This window comes from Thermobia domestica, chromosome 7 (genome assembly GCF_964235325.1).
Source record: "Thermobia domestica chromosome 7, izTheDome1.hap1.1, whole genome shotgun sequence".
Lineage (NCBI taxonomy): Eukaryota > Metazoa > Arthropoda > Insecta > Zygentoma > Lepismatidae > Thermobia > Thermobia domestica.
In genome coordinates, this window is record NC_137460.1 from 12,807,283 (window position 1) to 12,828,845 (window position 21,563).

The following is a 21,563-nucleotide window of genomic DNA, read 5'->3' on the forward strand; positions in this document are numbered from 1 at the left end:
GGCCCTATATATATATATATATATCAGAGTTTGTTAAAATTTTGCTTCTTGCGTAGCAATTTGCGAATCTAATTTAAATTTACATTGCAATTTAAATTTTTTGCATCCAATTTTCCGATGGAAAGGAAAATATTACCTATATATTTTACTGTTTTACGTGGACATGAAATAACAAACATAAACAGTTTTTCTATATAAAAATACACATTGTCATTCTACAGATTATTTGGGATGGTAGCTGGTTTAAAAAGTGCTCATATGGAGTTTTATTTTATTTTATTTATTTATTTGTGCTGAATCCGTAAGATCATCAAGAAACGGAGAGTTAACATTACATAAGCCCATGAAGTGAACCTTCATTTTTATGACAAAACCCCACTAAATTTATTCGCACAAGTGCTAATTTCCTAACTCATATTGTACTGAAATGCTACCTGGATAAAATTCATTCTTCCATTTACTTAAAAGTTTTGTACCGTATAATACTTTTCTTTCGCCTTTGCAATGAACAAGACAAAGTAACAAAAGAGCATTTCTGAGTAAACACTATGGAATAATTATATGAATGTGTACTTAACCAGAGCTTCAAACATCAGACGACAGAAAATGAGGGGCTACTGCTAAAGTTACTTGTTGTCGCTAATCCCTACCCCCCCCCGAAAAAAAGTAACTGAGATCTTGCATTTCGAAAGACCACTAAGGCGTTTTATTTTCATTATACTATAAAATGTCGAAGTGTACATTTTTTGCCTGTAATTAATTCTACAGGCAATCTCAAGGAATATAGTCTTTAATCCAGGGCGCAAAATTTCAAAGTGAAGCGCACTTGCCAATCCAATCCAAAACTGGTAATCACAGGTATTTCTCGTGTACAAATTATGAGAGCCTCCCCCTCACACACACACACGGCATTTGGTTTGACAAAGAAATATATTGCGTTAGGACATAAAATTTCAAAACCAGACAATTAAATTCAGGATAATCAATTTTGAATTGGACAGCTAATACATACATGTTAAAAAATATTTTCCTACTAAACCATTCCTGTTGAACACTGATCGCCAGTTCTAAATTTCTAGTCGCCAATGGCGACCGGAAATTTTGCACCCTGCTTTAATCCATAGTGCATTGGTATGTGCTAATGAGAACCAAAGAGAAACCTATTTTAAGGTTAGAATTATGACAACTTTGTGATATATATAGTTCCAATTCCATGAAATAATTTGTTGCTCGATAAAGAAGATTTTTCATGGGTAAGCTGTTAAAAAGAAAATTTTAAAAAAAATCGCTCGCTTCTGCTGTGCACGGTACCATAACTGTCACTTTGCTCTCTTCTTAATTTACCAAAAGCATTCACGAACTAAACTTCTGTTCACCTTGAACTTCTGTTCCACACAAATAGTGTTCCGCACATCCTAATCAAAATAAGTGTGTAATTAATTGTTCATTGATGTGTTTTCTCGTTATGGAGGCGAGAGAGCAACTCCTACGCTTACGACAAATTTTCATTACTTGCTTGAGTTACACATCTCGTTTTTGACTGACTCTGAAGTTCCTAACGGTGTACCTTTTTGGCTTCCTTCGCACAAGGCTTTGTTAAATTTTTGATTAAGAACTCTGTTGCCAACAATATTCTAGTTTGAACTAATTCCAACTTAAGAAGCATTAAATGTAAAACGAGTTGCAGACCAGAAACAAAACACCCAACTTTGACGTCTCAATTCTGATGAATTCTTAACTAATCTAATGTTACCCTATCTCCATGACAACCGAAGATAAATACCATTAGTTACTTAAGTGCTGGATATATGTTTTCTACAAGGATTGTTTCATATCTTATATTATATTGATCTTTATACAGGGTGTTTCAAAACAGAACAGAAAATGTCTGGGAGGTGATTACTGACACCAAGATAAGATGAAAAGTATAGACCAAGCTGGGTGCACAAATGCTTCCTTTCGGAGTTATAAGCTGCCGAAAACGTGAAAAAAAATTGAGTTTAAAGGTCCACAGCTCCAAAACTATGAAACCTATCGTAGTCGGGTCAAGACTTCACTTCATATGAGCTTTCCAAAAATAGATATTTCAGAATCCTAAGGTATTCGTTCAATATTTATAGAGGTAGTTTTTCACTACTTCAAATTATATGCGCGTAACCAAACTGGCACTATAAAAATTGTTGCGGAATTACTGCAGAATTCTGAAACATGGATATTTGGAAAGGGCACATATTAGTTCCTAAATAAAGTTTCGGAGTTACAGGCTGACGAAAACATAAAAAAAAATGAACTTTGAAGGTCCATAGCTCCAAAACGATGAGACCTACCGTAGTACAGGTCAAGATTTCACTTAGAAACTAGTATGTGCCCTATTCAAATATCCATGTTTCAGCATCCTAAGGTACTCAAGCAACAATTTTTATAGAGGAAGTTATGGACTTTTAAATTTCTTTGTCTTTTTTTTTTTTTTTTTTTTTTGGAGGTTTTCGGCACCTATAACTCCGAAAGGAAGCATTTGTGCATCCAGGTTGGCCTGTTTATTTTTTGTCTTATCATGGTGTCAGGAATTACTTCCCAAACGTTGTCGGAGTTGTTTTGAAACACTCTGTATAACTTTCTTATCTGTTTTCGATCTTTCTATTCCAACCAAACCTTCTGTAGATTTCCCAACAATAATTTCCTTTCTAGGTGGTCAATACAATAGCTAAACATCGAAGTGAAATTTGTATGTTCTGCTTATATAGTCTTGGTTTTCCGGTCATATGATACAAAGGTCACCCCACCCAGGGGTAAAAGTGAGGGGAACGCTTGAGGATGCTGTTCCCCACTTCCAAACAATATCTATCGCGTCTCCCTGCACTTGCAGATCCACTTTTACACCTGTCCTCAAAAAAAAAAAAAAAAAAAAAAAAAAAAAAAAAAAAAAAAAACTAACGGAAACTGCAAAATGGATCACTGTGAATCAACTGAATGATTTGATTTCAAGATTTTCTTTTAACCTACAATGTATATTATGACAACGCAAATTCGTGTTTGAAAACACCAATTTATAACATGACATTTTTAAATATTTTTATATCGTTACACTATAGCCCACAGTTCGAATATGTCTAACATCTAGTCTACTATTTTACCAAAATTCATTTAAACACTCCATCTTGATATTACCTTTTTATTATAATACGTAATGAAGGAAACATTTACACCCTTTAAATAACATACATGTAGATTATACAAGACGGATCCTTTGTTATATCATATCTCTCGTTGCTATGACGACCAATAACACATATCGTCAGACTGCTATGTTAACATAACTTCAATAATAATATCAGAAAGAAAAAAAAATAATTCTAGTTCTTTTTATATTTCTTCTTCTTCTTTTAGCTAGCTTGTGCATATTTTAATAGCACATCTTGCCCGTAAATACAAAGACAGATATTAAAAATACACAATATCGTTACAATATTGTTGCATATAAAGCTAAAAATTTCATTTCATTCTTTTTTCAAATTTCGTATAAAGTGGCAAGATAATTTTTTAAGTTAATTTTTTCTTTATATTATTTTCCTTAACCATCTTTTTTTTTTTTTAAAAAAAAAAAGAGAGGAAGCAGGATTTCAGTTTCTTAAAGATTAAAACAAAAAGAAGTAACTCCGTTGATGTATTTCGAGATAGGCCTCTGATAGCAGATAATTTCTTAAAATAGATAATGAGCACACACAAAGAAAAGGGGGAAAGGATGACTCCGTATTTTTAATTCTTCTTTTCTGTTTTTTTCCAAGTTTCAGATTTTTATCACTTTCCTTAAAAGAAAGTATCTCTTTTATCTTTACAATTTTAAAAGGATTGGAAAAACTTTAACGTTGAAAAACAACATCCTTTCTCTCTCGAATCTTATGTAATAAAAAAGAATTCTTTTTTTTTTTTGCATTTTTTGAAAAGAGTGTCTACTCTATTAAAACTACTTGCTAACTTGCTTTAATGACATGACTTGTCAAAGTATAAATTGCAAGAAACTGGCAATGGATTCTCGACGTTTTCTTTTAAATGCTTCACTTGTTAGAAATCCTCTAAGTTACGTCTAACTTACAGAAACTGAAAATTAACTGTCAGCCATTTCTATTGAGTGCCGTCTGTTTCTTTTCTAAATGTCCTTGGAGGGAAAATCAATAGACTAAGAAAATCAAATTGAAAAATTAAGACAAAAAAACGTTCCCTTTTAAAAGGAGTTGTAAATACAGGATGTTTGGACACAATACTCAAGTACTCAAGGAAATGAATATTTACATGAATAGACCAAATTGGATGCACAAATGCGCCATTTTTGGAGCTATAGCCCGCCGAATATCAGTTTGAACGATAAAATAAAGTATCATAACTTGATAACAAAATGTCGGGTTGTCTAATGCAGGGTGACTCAATGCAATCTCTCACATTTTAAGAGCTAATAAAACAAAAGTATTGCAAATAGAACCTTGTTTATTCAAAACTATAAAATAGTATTGTAAACACTGTAATTACTTTATTCTGATTTGATTTATTCTATTCGTTTATGTATTCAAATGACAAAACATTGACAGTACAAATATTGTCAATAATACTCAGTATGGCCTCCCACTTTTAGATTGGTTGTAGCATTTTCAATAAAGGGCTAGAGAAGTGCGATTCATTCCTTCCGCTCACCACTATCCTGCATGTTCAGTCGTCACTATGGCTTGATCAGGAGTTCGTAAGCGTACAAACCCTAAATGTTTCTCAGAACAAGCAATTTTGTGGTTACAGTGCAAAGAGGTTTTCACTTATAGATTTTCATCGCTGTTCCACGCAATGAAAATATTCCTGATCGAAACGTCTTCTTGCAATGGGTCGCAAATTTCGGAGGGTTCAGCGCTGAGAGAAGAATCATCTGATCTACCTAAAAGTGTTCGTACTCCTAACAATATTGCAATATCCCCCTATAGTCATAAACAATCCGATGTACTTCGGCACAAATATCAGCAACCGACAGATACTATCTCCGAGGGAAACGAAGAGATACGAAGAGAACCCCTTCAACTCCTCCATGGGCTCAGGCTTCAAAGCTAGCTATAAAATAGGACACCTCGAGGCAGAAGTCATCAGTTATCAGCTGGTCACATTCTACCTATCTCTCCAAGCTGCACTGGGCGGGAGAGACTTCTCTATCCTATCTCTAAGCTGCATCGGGTAAGAGATATCCTCACCTATCTCCACGCTACATCGGACAGGATATATTACCCTACCTCTGGGCTGCATCGGGCAAGGGATTTCTTACTCATCTCCGCACTGGATCGGCTAGGAAATATCCTATCTCTACGCTGCATGAGGCAAGAGGTATCCTCAAACATATTCATACTTTATCGGACAGGAGATATTGCCCTACCTCTCAGCTGCATTGGATAAGGGATTTCTTACTGATCTCCACACTGAATAGGACAGATATTGCCCTACCTCTGAGCTGCATTAGGCAAGGAATTTCTTACTGATCTCCGCACTGAATCGGTCAGGAAATGTTATCCTATCTCTAAGCTGCATCAGGCAAGAAGTATCCTCACCCATCTCCGTGTTTCATCAGACAGGAGATATTATCCTACTTCTGAACTGTATCGGACAATAGATTCTTTACCTACCTTTACACTGCATCAGGCAGGAGATAGCATCCTACCACTGAGCTGTATCGGCCATGAGGTATCCTCACCTATCTCCGCGCTGCATCAGGCAGGATATATTACCCTACCTCTGGGCTGCATCGGGCAAGGGACTTCTTATTCATCTCCGCACTGGATCGGCAAGGAAATATCCTATCTCTAAGCTACATCAGGCAAGAGGTATCCTCAAACATATTTATACTTTATCGGACAGGAGATATTGCCCTACTTTTCAGCTGCATTGGATAAGGGATTTCTTATTGATCTCCGCACTGGATCGGCCAGGAAATATTATCCTATCTCTAAGCTGCATCAGGCAAGAGGTATCCTCACCCATTTCCGTACTTTATCGGACAGATGTTGCCCTACCTCTCAGCTGCATGGATAAGGGATTTCTTACTGATCTCGACACTGAATCGGACAGGAGATATTACCCTACCTCTGAGCTGCATTGGGCAAGAAATTTCTTACTGATCTCCACACTGGATTGGCCGGGAAATATTATCCTATCTCTAAGCTGCATCGGGCAAGAAGTATTCTTACTCATCTCCGTGCTTCATCAGACAGGAGATATTATCCTACTTCTGAACTGCATCGGACAATATATTCTTTACCCACCTCCACGCTGCATCAGGCAGGAGATAGCATCCTACCACTGAGCTGTATCGGCCATGGGGTATCCTCACCTATCTCCGCGCTGTATCGGGTAGGATATATTACCCTACCTCTCAGCTGCATTGGATATGGGATTTCTTACCTATCTCCACACTGAATCGTTCAGGAAATATTATCCTATCTCTAAGCTGCATTAGGCAAGAAGTATCCACACCCACTTCCGTACTTTATCGGATAGGAGGTATTGCCCTACCTCTCAGCTGCATTGAACAAGAGGTTCGTTTAAACCCAGCTGTAATAGGCAGGGTCGTTCTAAAGCAACAAACCCTAAACCTCCGAGCAGCTATGACCAGGAGGTCCAACTTATAGAGGAAAGAACTATTAGGGAAATTACTTATTTGTACTTAGTATTTGTATTTGTATTTGTAATTACTTAGTGTACAAACTTTATAAAAACTTTTATAATAAAAAAGTGATGGTGGGAAAACCTCTCTCTACCGAATATTACAATATTGCGGCTGTGGAAAGTCTCTTTTGCAGTTCCCAGAACGTTCTGCAAGGAAGCTGTTGGTCTTCCTAGACATAATATAAGACGAATTTTACAAGAAGACCTGCATTTTCACCCAAACTGTTTTCAATACCAACTTACAGATTTAAAAGGTACTAATAAACCTTTGTTACTTTGGTTTTCTTTGTTTTCCTCCAAGCATAAACTCATTGTAGAACACATTACGTACGGTTTCACGCCTTTCCGTGTGCAGATAGAGGAAATAATGATGTCATAACTTTTAAAGGATATTTTTTGCTAGGCATATTTTTTATTTTTTGACGGGCTTACTTTTGCACCAAGAAGATTTGTAATTTTGCACGAACATTCAGTCCACCGAGTAGTATTTATCAGATGTTTTCAGATCTCTGCGATAACACAGGGGGGTTTAGAGTGGGCAAAAAGGTAAAAAGGGATATTTTACCAAAAATTCCTCTTTCTCGCGGTTTCCCACCCTCAGATACATGATGGAGACATATGAATGGTACCGTTTGAAAAGATGCTCTATTATGAAGAGAATGAGGTACAAAACACGACCCTAGGGTAAATAGGGATGTCTCAGGATTTTTTTTTTTCACCTGAGATCAGGGTCTTTTGGTGTTATCTGGGTCATTATGAGGATCATTTGTGAGTATTTTCCCCGCCCTTACTATTCAAGATAGAAACTTTCATAATCATCCAATTTCACTGATTTTTCAGTCTATAGGGGCATGGGGTCACTGGTAGAACACCTACCTCTGCTGCATGGGATCCATGGATCGAGCCTCAGTCAAGTAAGCTTGTAGGGGCAATATATTTCTCAGGGTGGGTTTTCTCAGGTACTCCTGTTTCCTCCAACTTTTCATTCCACGAATTCTTCTATCATCATTCATTTGCTTTAATCATAGTCTCCCTTAGCCTAACAGCCATAATCGGGGGACATTAAACTCCAAGATTTCAGTAATAATAATAATAATAATAATAATAATAATAATAATAATATAATAATAATAATAATAATAGCATATTCCTAATGTGTAAATCAAAGAAACCCTCAGACGATCACATGCAGGGTCAAACTCGACTCTTTTTGTACCGAAAGAAAGTTTGAGATCATTTTCTTATATCAACGCCCTTTTGAGAGTTTTTTTTTCTTTGTCTCTAGAACATTCGAATGGAAATTATATAAGCGAGAAAAAAAGTAAAAGATATACTAGCCCTCACTCTCAGAGAGACCTGTCCAAAATAAAAATACGAAAGGAGTGTTCGTTGCTATATTTTCTAGATTTTCTCGACTCAATCTGCGTTTGCAATTTTGTAAAAAAAAAAAAAAAAAAAAAAAAAATCATTTTTCTTGCGGCGTTACTGAACGTGTTCATCCGTGTGAAAGTTCTAAACATCTGCCGTATTCCAATTTCTTTTTGCACGCTGCGTTGGCTAGAAGAACAGAAGGATAAATTATTCTGGTGCATGAGAGGGAAGGATACTGCTAAGAAGAGGAAAGATTAAAATGGACAAGTTATGACACACACACACATACAGAGAGAAGCGAAAGACAGATGGAAAGAGAGAGAGAGAGAAAGAGAGAGAATAAAAAGTACTGCATACCAACAATGAAATATAAAATAGTCTGCAAGAAGCTGGGTCTTAAAAAACGTAGAAGAGCAGGGAAGAATAATTTGGTCCGTGTAAGATATTTTGAAGAGAAAATATGTTGCTAGAATTACACAATTCTAAAATAAATATTTCGAGATACCTACCTACGAAGATTTAGAACTTTCATTCATGAATAATTTCATTGTTGAGCCTGTAGGACATGTTAAAGACTATATATACGTGTTCGCTCGGAGATAATAGATTTATGAAAAACATGTGAAAATTATATTTGGACTCTACTCAATCTCCTCCCTCCAACTTCTTTGCGATTGCGATGCGTATTTGAAACGAAATGAAATAATGAAACTCGCTCACATACAACCATTTTGCTTATGTGTGCCTTTACCTCATACAGATAACCAAATACTATATTATATATTTGAACGATAACAAATTGCATTGCATTGAATATTCTTCCAGCAGGAATCTATCCCGTGGCCACGTGCGGAAGAGATAGACGACGTTAACCGGTAAACCAGCGAAGGGTGCTCAAAGAGAAGATCGTCGAGGAAACCGAAACTAAAAATAATCTATTACTACAAGTACAATTCTATTACTCAATAATAATAATAATAATAATAATAATAATAATAATAATAATAATAATAATAATAATAATAATAATAATAATAATAATAATAATAATAATAATAATCTTTATTTCAGTGCTGCGAACAGCTTTTTAGCAAAAATACAACACGTAGTACCAGAGCACTACATTGCAATGGAATACTAATACTACTACTAATAATAGTAATAATATTAACAAATAATAAAACATTAAAAAGAGGAGCATTAATATGAAACACAATGTAGATAAAAAGTCAGTTAAGCAGAAATAATTTCTTGTCAACGCTGTAAAATTTGTCAAGCTCTCTATGTATCTAAAACAATGAAAAACTCAGAACAGCAGTGTTAAAATCACATTTTAACTTAATGTTTCTGAATGTCATTCAATTGTTCAATACAGTAAGTCTAAGATGTGCTTAAAGAATCTGTCATTTAAAAAAAAAAAAAAAAATTCACATTTCCAATTCAGAGGAACTAAAATCATGCTACGTATTTCTCATACTATGATTGGGTACTTTCAAACCTATGTTTCGTAAAGAGTATTCACTGATACAAACATTATCTAGTATTTTTTGCCTGTGTACTCTGTCGGAATTTTTTTCTTCTGCTCCTAAGACACTCCAAATCTCAATAATCATCCCAATATTCATATCTATGTGAATAATAGCTCATTTTCATCTTAAAACAAAGCAGTCGAATAGAACATTTTTTGCATAGATTCTATCTTGTTTGTCAAAGTTTTAGAAATGCTGTTCTAAATTATCGAACCAAATTCGAGTTTTGGTCTAAAAAATATACATATGTTTTATCTCTTTCAAATATAGGCTACTTTTAAAAGTAAAGCCTATTATCCTTCGGGCAACTTTACAATACAGTTTATGTCGTAAGACTTTAACGGGCCATCAAATGAAGTATCTAGATCTGTAATAATGTTTATTTTCTCTACTTATACACCATTGGCCTCATATTTACTGACAAATATTTAATTTTATTGGTGTGTCATAAATTTGGTTTTCTTAATATTACTTTTTAGAAAATTGTTTCTACACCACGTGTTTACTGCATTTAAGTCTCGTTATAGTAAATAATTATCAAACTCATTGTTGACTAATCTGAACAACTTCATTTCGTCAGTATATATCAGAATGTTGAAGTACTTGATTTTTTCCAGGAGGTTATTTAAAAATAAAGAAAATAAGAGGGGCCCCAAGGGCGAACCTTGCGGTATTCCATGTTTTACATAGTCTACACGAAAATGTACAGGTCCAATTTTAATAATAATAATGATAAACCATCCTTCGTCTAGTTACTGGTTTGCTTCACTTTCTTGCGACAGTATCTGTATCTATAGCCTCGTTACTGGCGCATTCAATAATAATAATAATGATAGTAATTAAAACACTTTGTTTCCTGGAAAATTAAAATTTTGGATACATCCGATTTTTATTCATTTATTGAATCAAAATTTATAATTATTACGGCTTAATATTACAATCTATTAGAAGATAATCTAATCTTCTACTTGACAATAGATCAGTGATGCCAACCCGTGGGAAGAATCCCATTTTGTAGGATTTTAAATGAAATGAAGTGAAATCTTTGAATTTTTACGTCCCACAGTTATGCCGGCTAGGCTAAAGGGGACGGTGATGATGAGAAATGAATGAAAATGATGGAATGAAGAAAGTGGGAGGAAACGGGAGAACCCTGAGGAAACCCACGCACACGGTGTTTGCTCACCACAAAGTTCACTTGGCGGGAGCAAGATTTGAACCCAGGACTCCATGCACTAGAGAGACACGCTCTACCACTGAGGTACCGCGGCCCCTTTGTAGGATTTTAGTTTCTCCAATAGGAATAAATGGAATTTTCGTACAAATAGGTAGGAATTTTGGGATTTGTACAAATGATTTTCGTACAAATAGGTAGGAATTTTGGGATTTGTACAAATGATTTTCGTACAAATAGGTAGGAATTTTGGGATTCGTACAAATGATTTTCGTACAAATAGGTAGGAATTTTGGGATTCGTACAGATGATTTTCGTACAAATAGGTAGGAATTTTCGTACAAATGGGATTTTCCCCCATACATTTACTTAATCAGTGCCAACAAGATATTCTGTGGTCGGGAAGTAAAATACTGGGGCTTCAATGCATGCGAAATCAATTTTTGTTATTGTAAAATGCATGCTAGTATGAAAGTGATTTATACAGTGGCTTGAGAATGTAAAACAAAAGCGGCGGGAGGAAGGAAAGCCTAGAGTTCCGAAGCAAACTAGAGGCTTTGGGTTGAATATCTCCTAGAGCTCCAGAGCAAGCTAGAGGAGGGGTTGACCAGCCGAGACTAATACATGTCCATGAAATCCCTTCGGTTATATAGACATTCCATATGAGGTGATGGCGCTGCTGTTCCCTCGTCGTCATGTGACTGGTGGTATCGCTGCAGTCTCCGTCGTCTGCAACTGTAGTGCTCCATAGTAAGGTATACGTAGTTGTTTCTAAATAGGATCACGTATAGAATGTTTGGAAACAAAAGCACATGTTGTTTGTTTGTGACCACAAGTACGTAGCACATTAGAATATTGTAATGTCCCACGTGGTATTGTCTACAAAAAAAAAAAAAAACTCTACGCTTATGTTTATAAACACTACCACATGGTTTTACGAGAGGATACTGCACACCAGTGTTTCTTCCAGACATGTTTTTGGGGGGCACTGCCCTCTTCCCGCGGAGCTCTGGGAGTGCTCCCCCAGACGAGACCGAAACAATAAGTCTACAATTTAATAATAAGTAAAATAGTACCAGCAGTGCCCCCCAGATACTACGTGTGCCCCCCGGAACACATTTTCTGAAAGAACGACTGCTGTACATCACGTGGATCCAGTACAACCTGCAGACGACGGACTTCCGACTCCTCCCACGAAGCAGACGACGACATCGGAGCAGCGGCGCAACCGCCGTCTAGGGATCTATATATTCGGGAGCTGAGAGTGGAACTGTACACGTTCTCTGGTGCCCTTCCTACTGTTTGCTTCGGAACAGTAGAAGTAACCTAGCCTCAGGCCTCTAGTTTGTTTCGGGGCTCTTGGCTTTTTCTTTCTCCTGGATTAGCCTTCTACGGGGCTCTGCCGGGAATCCTAACCTCAGCCGCTTAGCCTGCTACGGGGCTCTGCCGGGAATCCTAACCTCAGCCGCTTAGCCTGCTACGGGGCTCTGCCGGGAATCCTAACCTCAGCCGCTTAGCCTGCTACGGGGCTCTGCCGGGAATCCTAACCTCAGCCGCTTAGCCTGCTACGGGGGTCTGCCGGGAATCCTAACCTCAGCCGCTTAGCCTGCTACGGGGATCTGTGGTCACCTAACCAACCCGCTGCTTGCCACGGAGCATTGGGAACCCTAATGCCACTCTGCCTAGCCTGCTACGGGGCTCTGTAGAGATCCTGTCTGCGACCTCACGGTCAAAGACTACCTATATCTAACCTTACAAGCATAGAGAAATCATCTTTGTAGTATTTTTTGTAAAATGCAATTTTAGTGGAATTTTATAATAGAAGCCGGTATTGGGAGTCGATTCCGGACGCTCTTTTTATTAACACGCTATACCTACAACCTATATGGGACAGTTTTTTTTTTACGATACACAAAGTACAATTTAAAAATTTAGTGAGCGGATAATAGTTTTCTTTTACTTACCTAATTCTAGAGCATTGGCATTGTTGGTTGCTAACCATCCTAGAGACGCATTTCCCACTAGAAGTTGGATGATTAGAATATGCAATTTCGAGATTGGTCCAATCATGAGATTCTGTAGAGCACCAATCATAATCACAAACCACTAAAGTTTATCAAGTGAACAAACTCATTCGCTTTTCACTTTTGTTCTTTAGTTTTCCGTGTAAGTGTGGTTCAAAAGTAGAATTCCTCAATAATGTAAGGTCATCCTGCAGACTCTTGTAATATATCTGGAATAGAAATAACATTTATTATTACAATTTATTAAGTAAATAAGTGTCATTAGAACAAAATGAATATATCATCTGAATCAACTGAGATATAAGAATGTATTTCCAAAATGTTTCCGACTTGGTACGCAAATATCGCGCCTCTGGTAGTAAAAGCCACCCACAGCACACAGCGCCATCTATTAAATAAGTAATGTATAAAGTTCAACCGGCTAGCCTGCAGTGTTGCCAACTGGGGGAAAAAGTAGCAAAATCTAGGAGATTCAACTTCGAAGATAGTGACAAAAATATATATTTTTTCCGATAATTTTTGGAGGATTTTTAAATCACGATTTAGCGGCTCCTTTACAAATCTAGCAACTTTTCTGTTGCGAACAATCTCTCCTTCTGTAATGAAGCACTGTTATGTTAAATTGATTCTGATATAATTTGTTGCTTCTTTGTTTTAATGAGCACAGGTGACTACACTTGACCCCATAATCCTAATTTCTTCTCTGGTATCCTTTGGCTTCTAACGGAGAAAATTAAGTCATTCTGGGCAATAAGAGTGAACTTAACATACGCTTTTCAACGAACTTAAACAGTTCGTTAGTGAATTCTCTACGTCTTTGCGTCTCTGTCTGTTATTTGCTACTTTTTCAATTTTCAACCCTGCATTCGATAGAGTATCAAAAACTATCTTAGAAAGTGATTAAATTTTTCGCGTCACTCTTACCGTTCCCGAGATATTGGCCAAAAAATGGCCGATTTCCAGAGATTTAAGGAGCCATATCTAGGGAACCGTAAGTCACAGAGAGATCATATTGGTGTTGATCAATACTTAACAGGATTGTGAACATTTTGGTATCAAATAGTAACCGGTGGCCACTGATCAACTGGCTACTGGCTAACTGGCCACCGTTCCCCAAATATTGGCCCAAAAAATTCGAATTTCAGGAGATTTATGGAGTCATATCTCGAGAACTGTAAGTCATAGAGAGATAATATTTTGCGAGAAACAGACAAAAAATTACTTTTACATGAAAAAACAATGACAGTTATCCTTCCCGGTCCATCTCTCCATTCTTTTCAAGTTTGTTCTGGCAATGCTCTTGGAGCGTTCTCAACTAGTTTATTATATACTCGAAGTAATATCAATAATAATAATAATAATAATAATAATAATAATAATAATAATAATAATAATAATAATAATAATAATAATAATAATAATAATAATAATAATAATAATAATAATAGAACTTTGAGCAACAACAAGAACAAATAATAATAACTACTTGATAGAGGAAAAATTTTGTTGATTTTGCCCTTATGAAGAACGTTTAAAATGCATTTTTCCCAGAACAAGCCTTTGTTGAGTTCATCCTATCTTCTCAGAGTGCCTCAATTCCACCTTCAATCTCTAGTTTTGCAGAGCTTCCATTATAAGGCATAAGTAAAACAGCGTTATATATAATGAGGCGAGTAGCTTCAGAAGCACGAGTTAACGTGACGAGAGTTTGAGATTGTTTTCCATTTTTGTGCGCTTAGTAAACATGCATTTTTAAAGCCATATAATGCAAGTAGCCTACTTTATAGTGTTAGTTGTTTCAACACATTATAGCTTCAATTTTTAGCGAATTTTTGCTCAAAATCGGAGTTATTTTATCTCATCGACTTTTTTTCCATCAACATTATAGCAAACAGTGTAGCTGCATCAGTTCGTTGGAGACAATCATTTGAATTAGTCTTTGTGCGTTGAATCCGCTTACTGCAGAATAATGCTCCAGTTCACATGTCTGGTTGCTAACGTTGCAGTGAAAGACAGCTGTTTCAAGGAGAATCAGCACCCACCTTATAGCCTAGATTTAGTGTTATCTTGACAAAAACAGCCAAACAACTGCCTACAACGAAGTGACATAGCTAGATAGTCGAAACTGATGCAATGTTTCATCTATAGATGTCTCTATGTGACATCAACTTCTTATTCGCAGTAGAGCGATATTTTAGTGATAATTTGACAACATTTGGAAATATTCTCGTATGTAACCATTACTAAACCAAAAATTAAAAACTAACATTGCAGACAAAAAAATGGATATAGCTGACCAGACGGTTCTCTATTGGAGTTATCTTAGGTTGCAGCATCGGCTCTATCATGTCAGGTATTCTAGACGTAAATTCACTATCTCTTAATTTAAGAATACCATTCCCAAGAGTTAAGTAATCATGCAGTTCACGGAAAAAGTAAGCTAAGAATGTTTTAAAGACATCCAAACAACCCAATGCATAAATACGAGAACTTTTCTAGACGGTTATGTCTGTCTTTCCTCCTGTCTGTCGACAGGTTTCTGGATAGCCAGAAGTAAGAATTTCTGATACGAAATTTTTCAGTTTAACGTCGCACGATTATGCCCTTTACGCTTAAATGGACGATAATTAAGACAAGTGAATGTGAATTTAAGAATTGATAGAATGAGAAAGTGGAAGGAAAGGGGAATACTTCGAGAAAACCCAAGGACAAGATGTTGTCCACCGTAACTTTCCTTTCTGGGGATCGAACCAGGGACTCCATGCACCAGAAGAAAGCGCTGTACGATTGAGCCATCGCGCCTCTTGTATATTCCTCGGCTGATTAGTAGTAAGAAATTTTGACCATAAATTTACCAATTTTTTGTCAGACTCAAAATAAATCTGTATCGACTATATTCTGAATTTTAGCATAATCCTTCTAACTTTGAATTGACTTTTCAAACTATTTGGCTTTATCCAGGCAGTTCAGTTTATTTAACGTTTTTGTTTTGCCGTATTCTAAACTCCCAAGTAAAACAAAAGTGTTCAACCTAGCGCGAAATTGTGAAACAAGTCCAAAACATGAAAAAGTGAAGAAAGAAAAAAAAAAGTTGTCATTTTGTTTTCGTTTGTAGTAAAGCAGATCATTAAAAAAAAATAAATAAAATAAAATAATCTCTAGTGTATGTGTCTGACAAGCGTAGAAGGAATTGCTTGAAATATGAGTCTTGATACTAGTTAAACTGGCAGCAACCTAACTGGGTGGAAAATTTCTTATTGAGAACAACACGAAAACAATGGTGGGTCCTATATTTTTTTTGAAGGAACAGAAACAATGTAGGAAAAATAGATGAAAAGAATTGTTCTTTCTCTTACTCTTTCCTGTCTTTCGCACTTTTCCTGTTCTCGCACTTCATTTAGTTTCTTTACTTTTTCTTTTTCGCTTTGTTAAAAAAAAAAAAAACAAAAAGAGAAAACTGAGTGTTTTTGTGTTGTTTGAAAAAGTTTGCAAATTTTCTTTCACAAGCGAAATGGTGGTAGTTTCTTTTTCCTTCCTTTTTTTCTTCCTCATTCTAAAACCAATTCAACGGTAACTTGGTTCGTATCGAGACAGGTGACGGACTTTGCTGACTTTAATTGAACTTCCCTTCAACCAAACTGCGGTCTTTGCACTCTTTTCTTTTCTTTTTTACAACTCAAAATTTTCAATTTCTTTTTTTTTTTTCTTTTCTTCCTCCGATTGAAACTCCAATTTTCCGCCATTTTGACGACTAACAACAAAAGACTTACTGACTAAAGATAGGAAAAATACTATCACCTTCTTCTTCTTCTTCTTCTTTTAGATTTTTCTTTTAGAATATACTTTGTTTATATATACGAGGGGCATTCTAGAAGTTTCCGGAATTATGTTGTAGTTCTTTTTATTTTCTTTCTTTCTACCACAATATAAGTATACACTTCCTTAATTGCCTGCAAAGGATTTACATTTGGAACATATAAACACTTGTTTCAGCGATCCTGCGATTGTTGGATCTGTCTTACAGTCTTCCAAAGTTGTCTTACAGTACCTTCCAAAGTTTAGCCATCGCGTTTGTTTTGACTTCTTCTTTGATCGATACCTTTGAGGCCCATTTTTAGCTTTGGGAAGAGCCAAACATTCTTTGGTAATAAACTAATTTTAAGTCCATCAGAGTCTCTGAAGATGATTTTCATTGCATATGAACTTCATGGTTGAGCGGTGCTCAATTTGTGAAATAGCGCCAACTGATCATTCAGCTGCACTGTTCGTACACTGCCTATTAAGACGTGTTGAGACTTGTTTAGATTCATAATTAGGCAACCTAAGGACTTTATTGTACAATATACCTTGTGATTGAATTACACTGATTAAAAATTTAGATGGCGTACTTAAAAAGGTAGGTTACATGCGTAAATTCTGTAGTTTTTGGACTTAACGTACAGCAGACGTATAACTCAAAAGGCATGATTTATGATACTTTCCGTGTAAGTGTTTCATCTATACGTACTTTCCATATGAAACAATATAGGCAGTCAGGTTCTCACATACAAATGGACGTATATAACACATAGCTGACGAAGGTAGCATACATATATGTATGTAATGTAAAGAAGACTGTTAGATATCAGACATCCTGCAACCGCATGATGTAACACCTAAGGGCAGTGCCTATGTAGCATACGGATAACGTATGCTCCGCACTGATTTCTGTCGTAAGCAAGAGGATTCTGTATATTTGTACAATATACCGCTGTCCAGAGAACGGATTTTTCTCAGTGCACAAATGCTAAGACTAAACAATATTCCGGGAAGTTTTTGACTTCTCCTCACACGTATACTTCAAGGAATGGAGCGCTGATGATTCCTCAAACTTTTTCGTTCTATAGTTGTTTAACTGTTTTGCGAACCATTTATAATATGTGATTGACATAACCAATATGTAAGGTAAGTATGCCTAATTTCGCAGTACACTGCTGCGTATGCCTGTAACTTTTGAACACATTAAGATATCAACAAATCGATTTCACGATTGTGTCTGTCTTTAAAATCTAGCCTAAAATGATTTGCCGCATGACCACGTTCCCATTTAAAAATCTTGACGTGAATTCAAGATGGCAGCCATCTTGGTCACCATCACAATCCTCGACCTACTATGTTACTACATGGTTGTTGTTCACTATTTTCCACGAGCACGGATTTCACAAAGGGTGGTAAGGGACTTATGGCCCAACCTGTATATATTATTAATTATTAAATCAGAAACTAATAATATACAAGATTATTTTACAGGACGGGGGCCACAGTGGTTCAGTGGTAGAGTGCTTACTTTGTGTGCATGGGGTCCCTGGTTCGATGAACTCTGGCCAAACCATAAGGAGGACAGAAAACGACACGAGAGTGGTGAGCGGAAGGGGCGATGACCCCCACTCCTCTCGCTCCTCCAACGAAAGATCTACAACTGATCAAAAACTGAGAGAGTTCATGGGATATTATTGACAATAATTGTATTGTCAATTATCGTATCATTTCAACACACAGAAGAATAGAGTAAGATCAAATCAGATCAAAGTAATTACAAACTGCTTTCAATACTATTTTATATTTTTGAATAAACAAGTTTCTATTTACAATACTTTTTATTTTATGATTGGTTAAAATGTAGGCCTGTTTTGTTTATCGTATATTAGAACTTAATCCTTTATCCTTTTAGAACCTAATCCGATATTAGAACTTAATCCGATTTTAGAACTTAATCCAATATTAGAACTTAATCATTTATCCTTTTTGAAACTTAATCCGATATTAGAACTTAATCCTTTTAGAACTTAATCCTTTATCCTTTTTAGAACTTGATCCGATATTAGAACTTAATCCTTTTTAGAACTTAATCCTTCATCCTTTTTAGAACATAATCCGATATTAGAACTTAATCCTTTTTAGAACTTAATCCTTTATCCTTTTTATAACATAATCCGATATTAGAACTTAATCCTTTATCCTTTTTAGAACATAATCCGATATTAGAACTTAATCCGATATTATAACTTAATTCTTTTTAGAACTTAATCTGATATTAGAACTTAATCCGATATTAGAACTAAATCCTTTTTAGAACTTAATTCTTTATCCTTTTTTAGAACTTAATTCGATATTTTGTTATCAAGTTACGATGCTTCATTTTATCGTTCAGACCAATTTTAGGTGAACTACAGCTCCGAAATGGCGCATTATTGTGGATCCATATTGGTCTATTCATGTAAAGATTCATTTCCTAGACTTCTTGAGTATTGTTCCTGGAAACTCTGTATTTATAACTCATTTAAAAGGGAATTTTTCTTGTTTTGATTTTTCAATTTTATTTTCCTAGCTTATTAATTTTACCTACACAAGGACATTTAAAAAGAAACAGACGAAACTCAATAGAAATGGCTGATAGTTAATTTTCAGTTTCTGTAAGTTAGATGTAACTTAAAGGTTTTCTAACAAGTGAAGCATTACACAAAAGTCGGAAAAGCGTTGCTAGTTCTTGCATTTTGTACTTGAACAAGTCATGTCATTAAAGTAAGTTAGTAAGTAGTTTTAATAGACACTCCTTCCTTTTTTTTTAAAAAAAAAAAACTTTTTTATTACGTAAGATTGGAAAGGAGTAAACGATGTATTTCTTTTTAAAGTTACAAGTTTTCCCATTCGTTTTAAAAGTGTAAACATATAAGAGATATTTTCTTTTGAGGAAAGTGATAAAAATTTAAGAAAAAAAAAGCTGACAAAGGATAGAAAACAGAATCATACATTTCTTCTTTTCACCATATATATATATATATATATATATATATATATATATAAAAGAGAACGTACAAAATCCTTTGTCCGCTCATCACGCTAATACGGCTCAACCAATTTCTTTCATTTTTGGGGGGTTATTAGGATTTGGACCCTAGATGGTTTTTATCATATCACTTTAATTTTTAATTACCAGTGTCTTGAGATAATTGACCATTCAAGTGTCCATAACGTACAAATCCTTTGTTATTAGTTCATCATAGGTAAAAATAAACGTATTTATATGCAACCCGCATGACCGTGTCACTCGGCGGGTTAACATAAATGACAGGCGATATACAGCGGAAAATAGCTTGAATCTTCTGTTTAAAATTTTTTAATTGATTTGCTTATTTTTACAGACACTTTTACAATATGCCAGCACCGGGATGACCGCAGCGAAGCGGGGCGGGTTAACATAAATGACAGGCGATATACAGCGGAAAATAGCTTGAATCTTCTGTTTAAAATTTTTTAATTGATTTGCTTATTTTTACAGACACTTTTACAATATGCCAGCACCGGGATGACCGCAGCGAAGCGGGGCGGGTTAACATAAATGACAGGCGATATAATGTTAAGATTTACTGCAATCTTCTATGGTTTTTATCATATCACTTGAAAGCGAAAAAGTAAAAATTATCTAAGTAACAAAGTTTATTGCGTTCCGGGGTGACCGCAGCGAAGCGGGGTGAACGCTGCTAGTATATATATATATATATATATATATATATATATATATATATATATATATATATATGTGTGTGTGTGTGTGTGTGTGTGTGTATCAATTCATTATCTATTTTAAGAAGTATCTATTATCAGAGGACTTTGTGGAAATGGATGAAATGAGTTTTTTCATTTTTTTGTGTCTAACAGTAACAAACTGAATTATTTTTGCTTCTTTATAAAAACGCTTAAGAAAAATAATATAAAGAGAAATCTAATTTAAAAGCGTTATTATTTTTTTTTTGTTCTTCAAAGATATTTGAAAAAAAAAATAATATGAACTTTTTAGCTTTATGACCGAAGAATATACTCTGTAGGCTTAAAAAAAAACTAGATGGTTAATGAAAATGAATGAATAATTCTGAAATTTATCATTGGCGGATCTAGCACGGGGCCGGGGGTGCTAGACGCCCAGTTTTTGAGTAACAAAAATAATTTAAGCTATTATTTATATATCTATTTTTGGAAGTTTGTAGTAAACTTATGATATACCTATCATAGTCTGGATTCTGGCTACTTAGCCCCAGTTTTTTACTCTCTAGATCCGCCACTGTGAAAGTGTAGGTAAAATGAGAATGTGGAAGGAAACGCGAGAAACATGTGAAACCCAGGCACGCTATGTTACTTTACTAAAACTCACATGATCTGAAATTGAACCAGGAACCCTTCGCTCCGGAGATAAGTGGCATTCTACTCAGCCACCAAGCTCCCTAAAATATACCTTAATGTATTGTAAAGATAGTAGTCAGTATGATGTATGGTTTGGATTATAATTTAGCATCCCTTTCAGCACTGAGGCTACATAAGGCGTGGACCTACATTTAACATGGGATCTAAACGACACGGGTTCCTACCTGATATCCGATTCTTTTCAGGGTTGTGTTATAACCATATAGTCACGAGGGCTTTTTAAGAATTATTTTACTGTGTACTTTGAAGCGCTACAATTTTATCAAAACTAAAAATTTTTATGTTTTCTTTGTTTTTCACTTTTTTTTTTTTTTTGTAGATCTGGAGTTGGTAGATTCGAAATACTAAATGTTTAATAGTAATAGTAGAATAATTTTAAGCAATTTTTATAAGCAGTTTTAGGTCGAACAAATGTATATACATATATATGTATATATATATATATATATATATATATATATATATATATATATATATATATATATATATATATATATATATATATATACGAGGGGTGGTGAATAAGTTTTTGTTCTC

General features: G+C 35.3%; 1 protein-coding gene across 1 annotated transcript in view; it reads right to left on the bottom strand.

Moving 5' to 3' along the window:
* Positions 1-21,563, bottom strand: part of LOC145689861 (discoidin domain-containing receptor 2-like) — a 563,912-nt gene that overhangs the window by 396,231 nt on the left and 146,118 nt on the right. The window contains exon 2 of the mRNA XM_081764129.1: positions 12,729-12,997. Coding sequence (XP_081620255.1) covers positions 12,729-12,858 — 130 coding nt within the window. The 5' untranslated portion in view covers positions 12,859-12,997. The remainder of the gene's footprint in view (positions 1-12,728; positions 12,998-21,563) is intronic.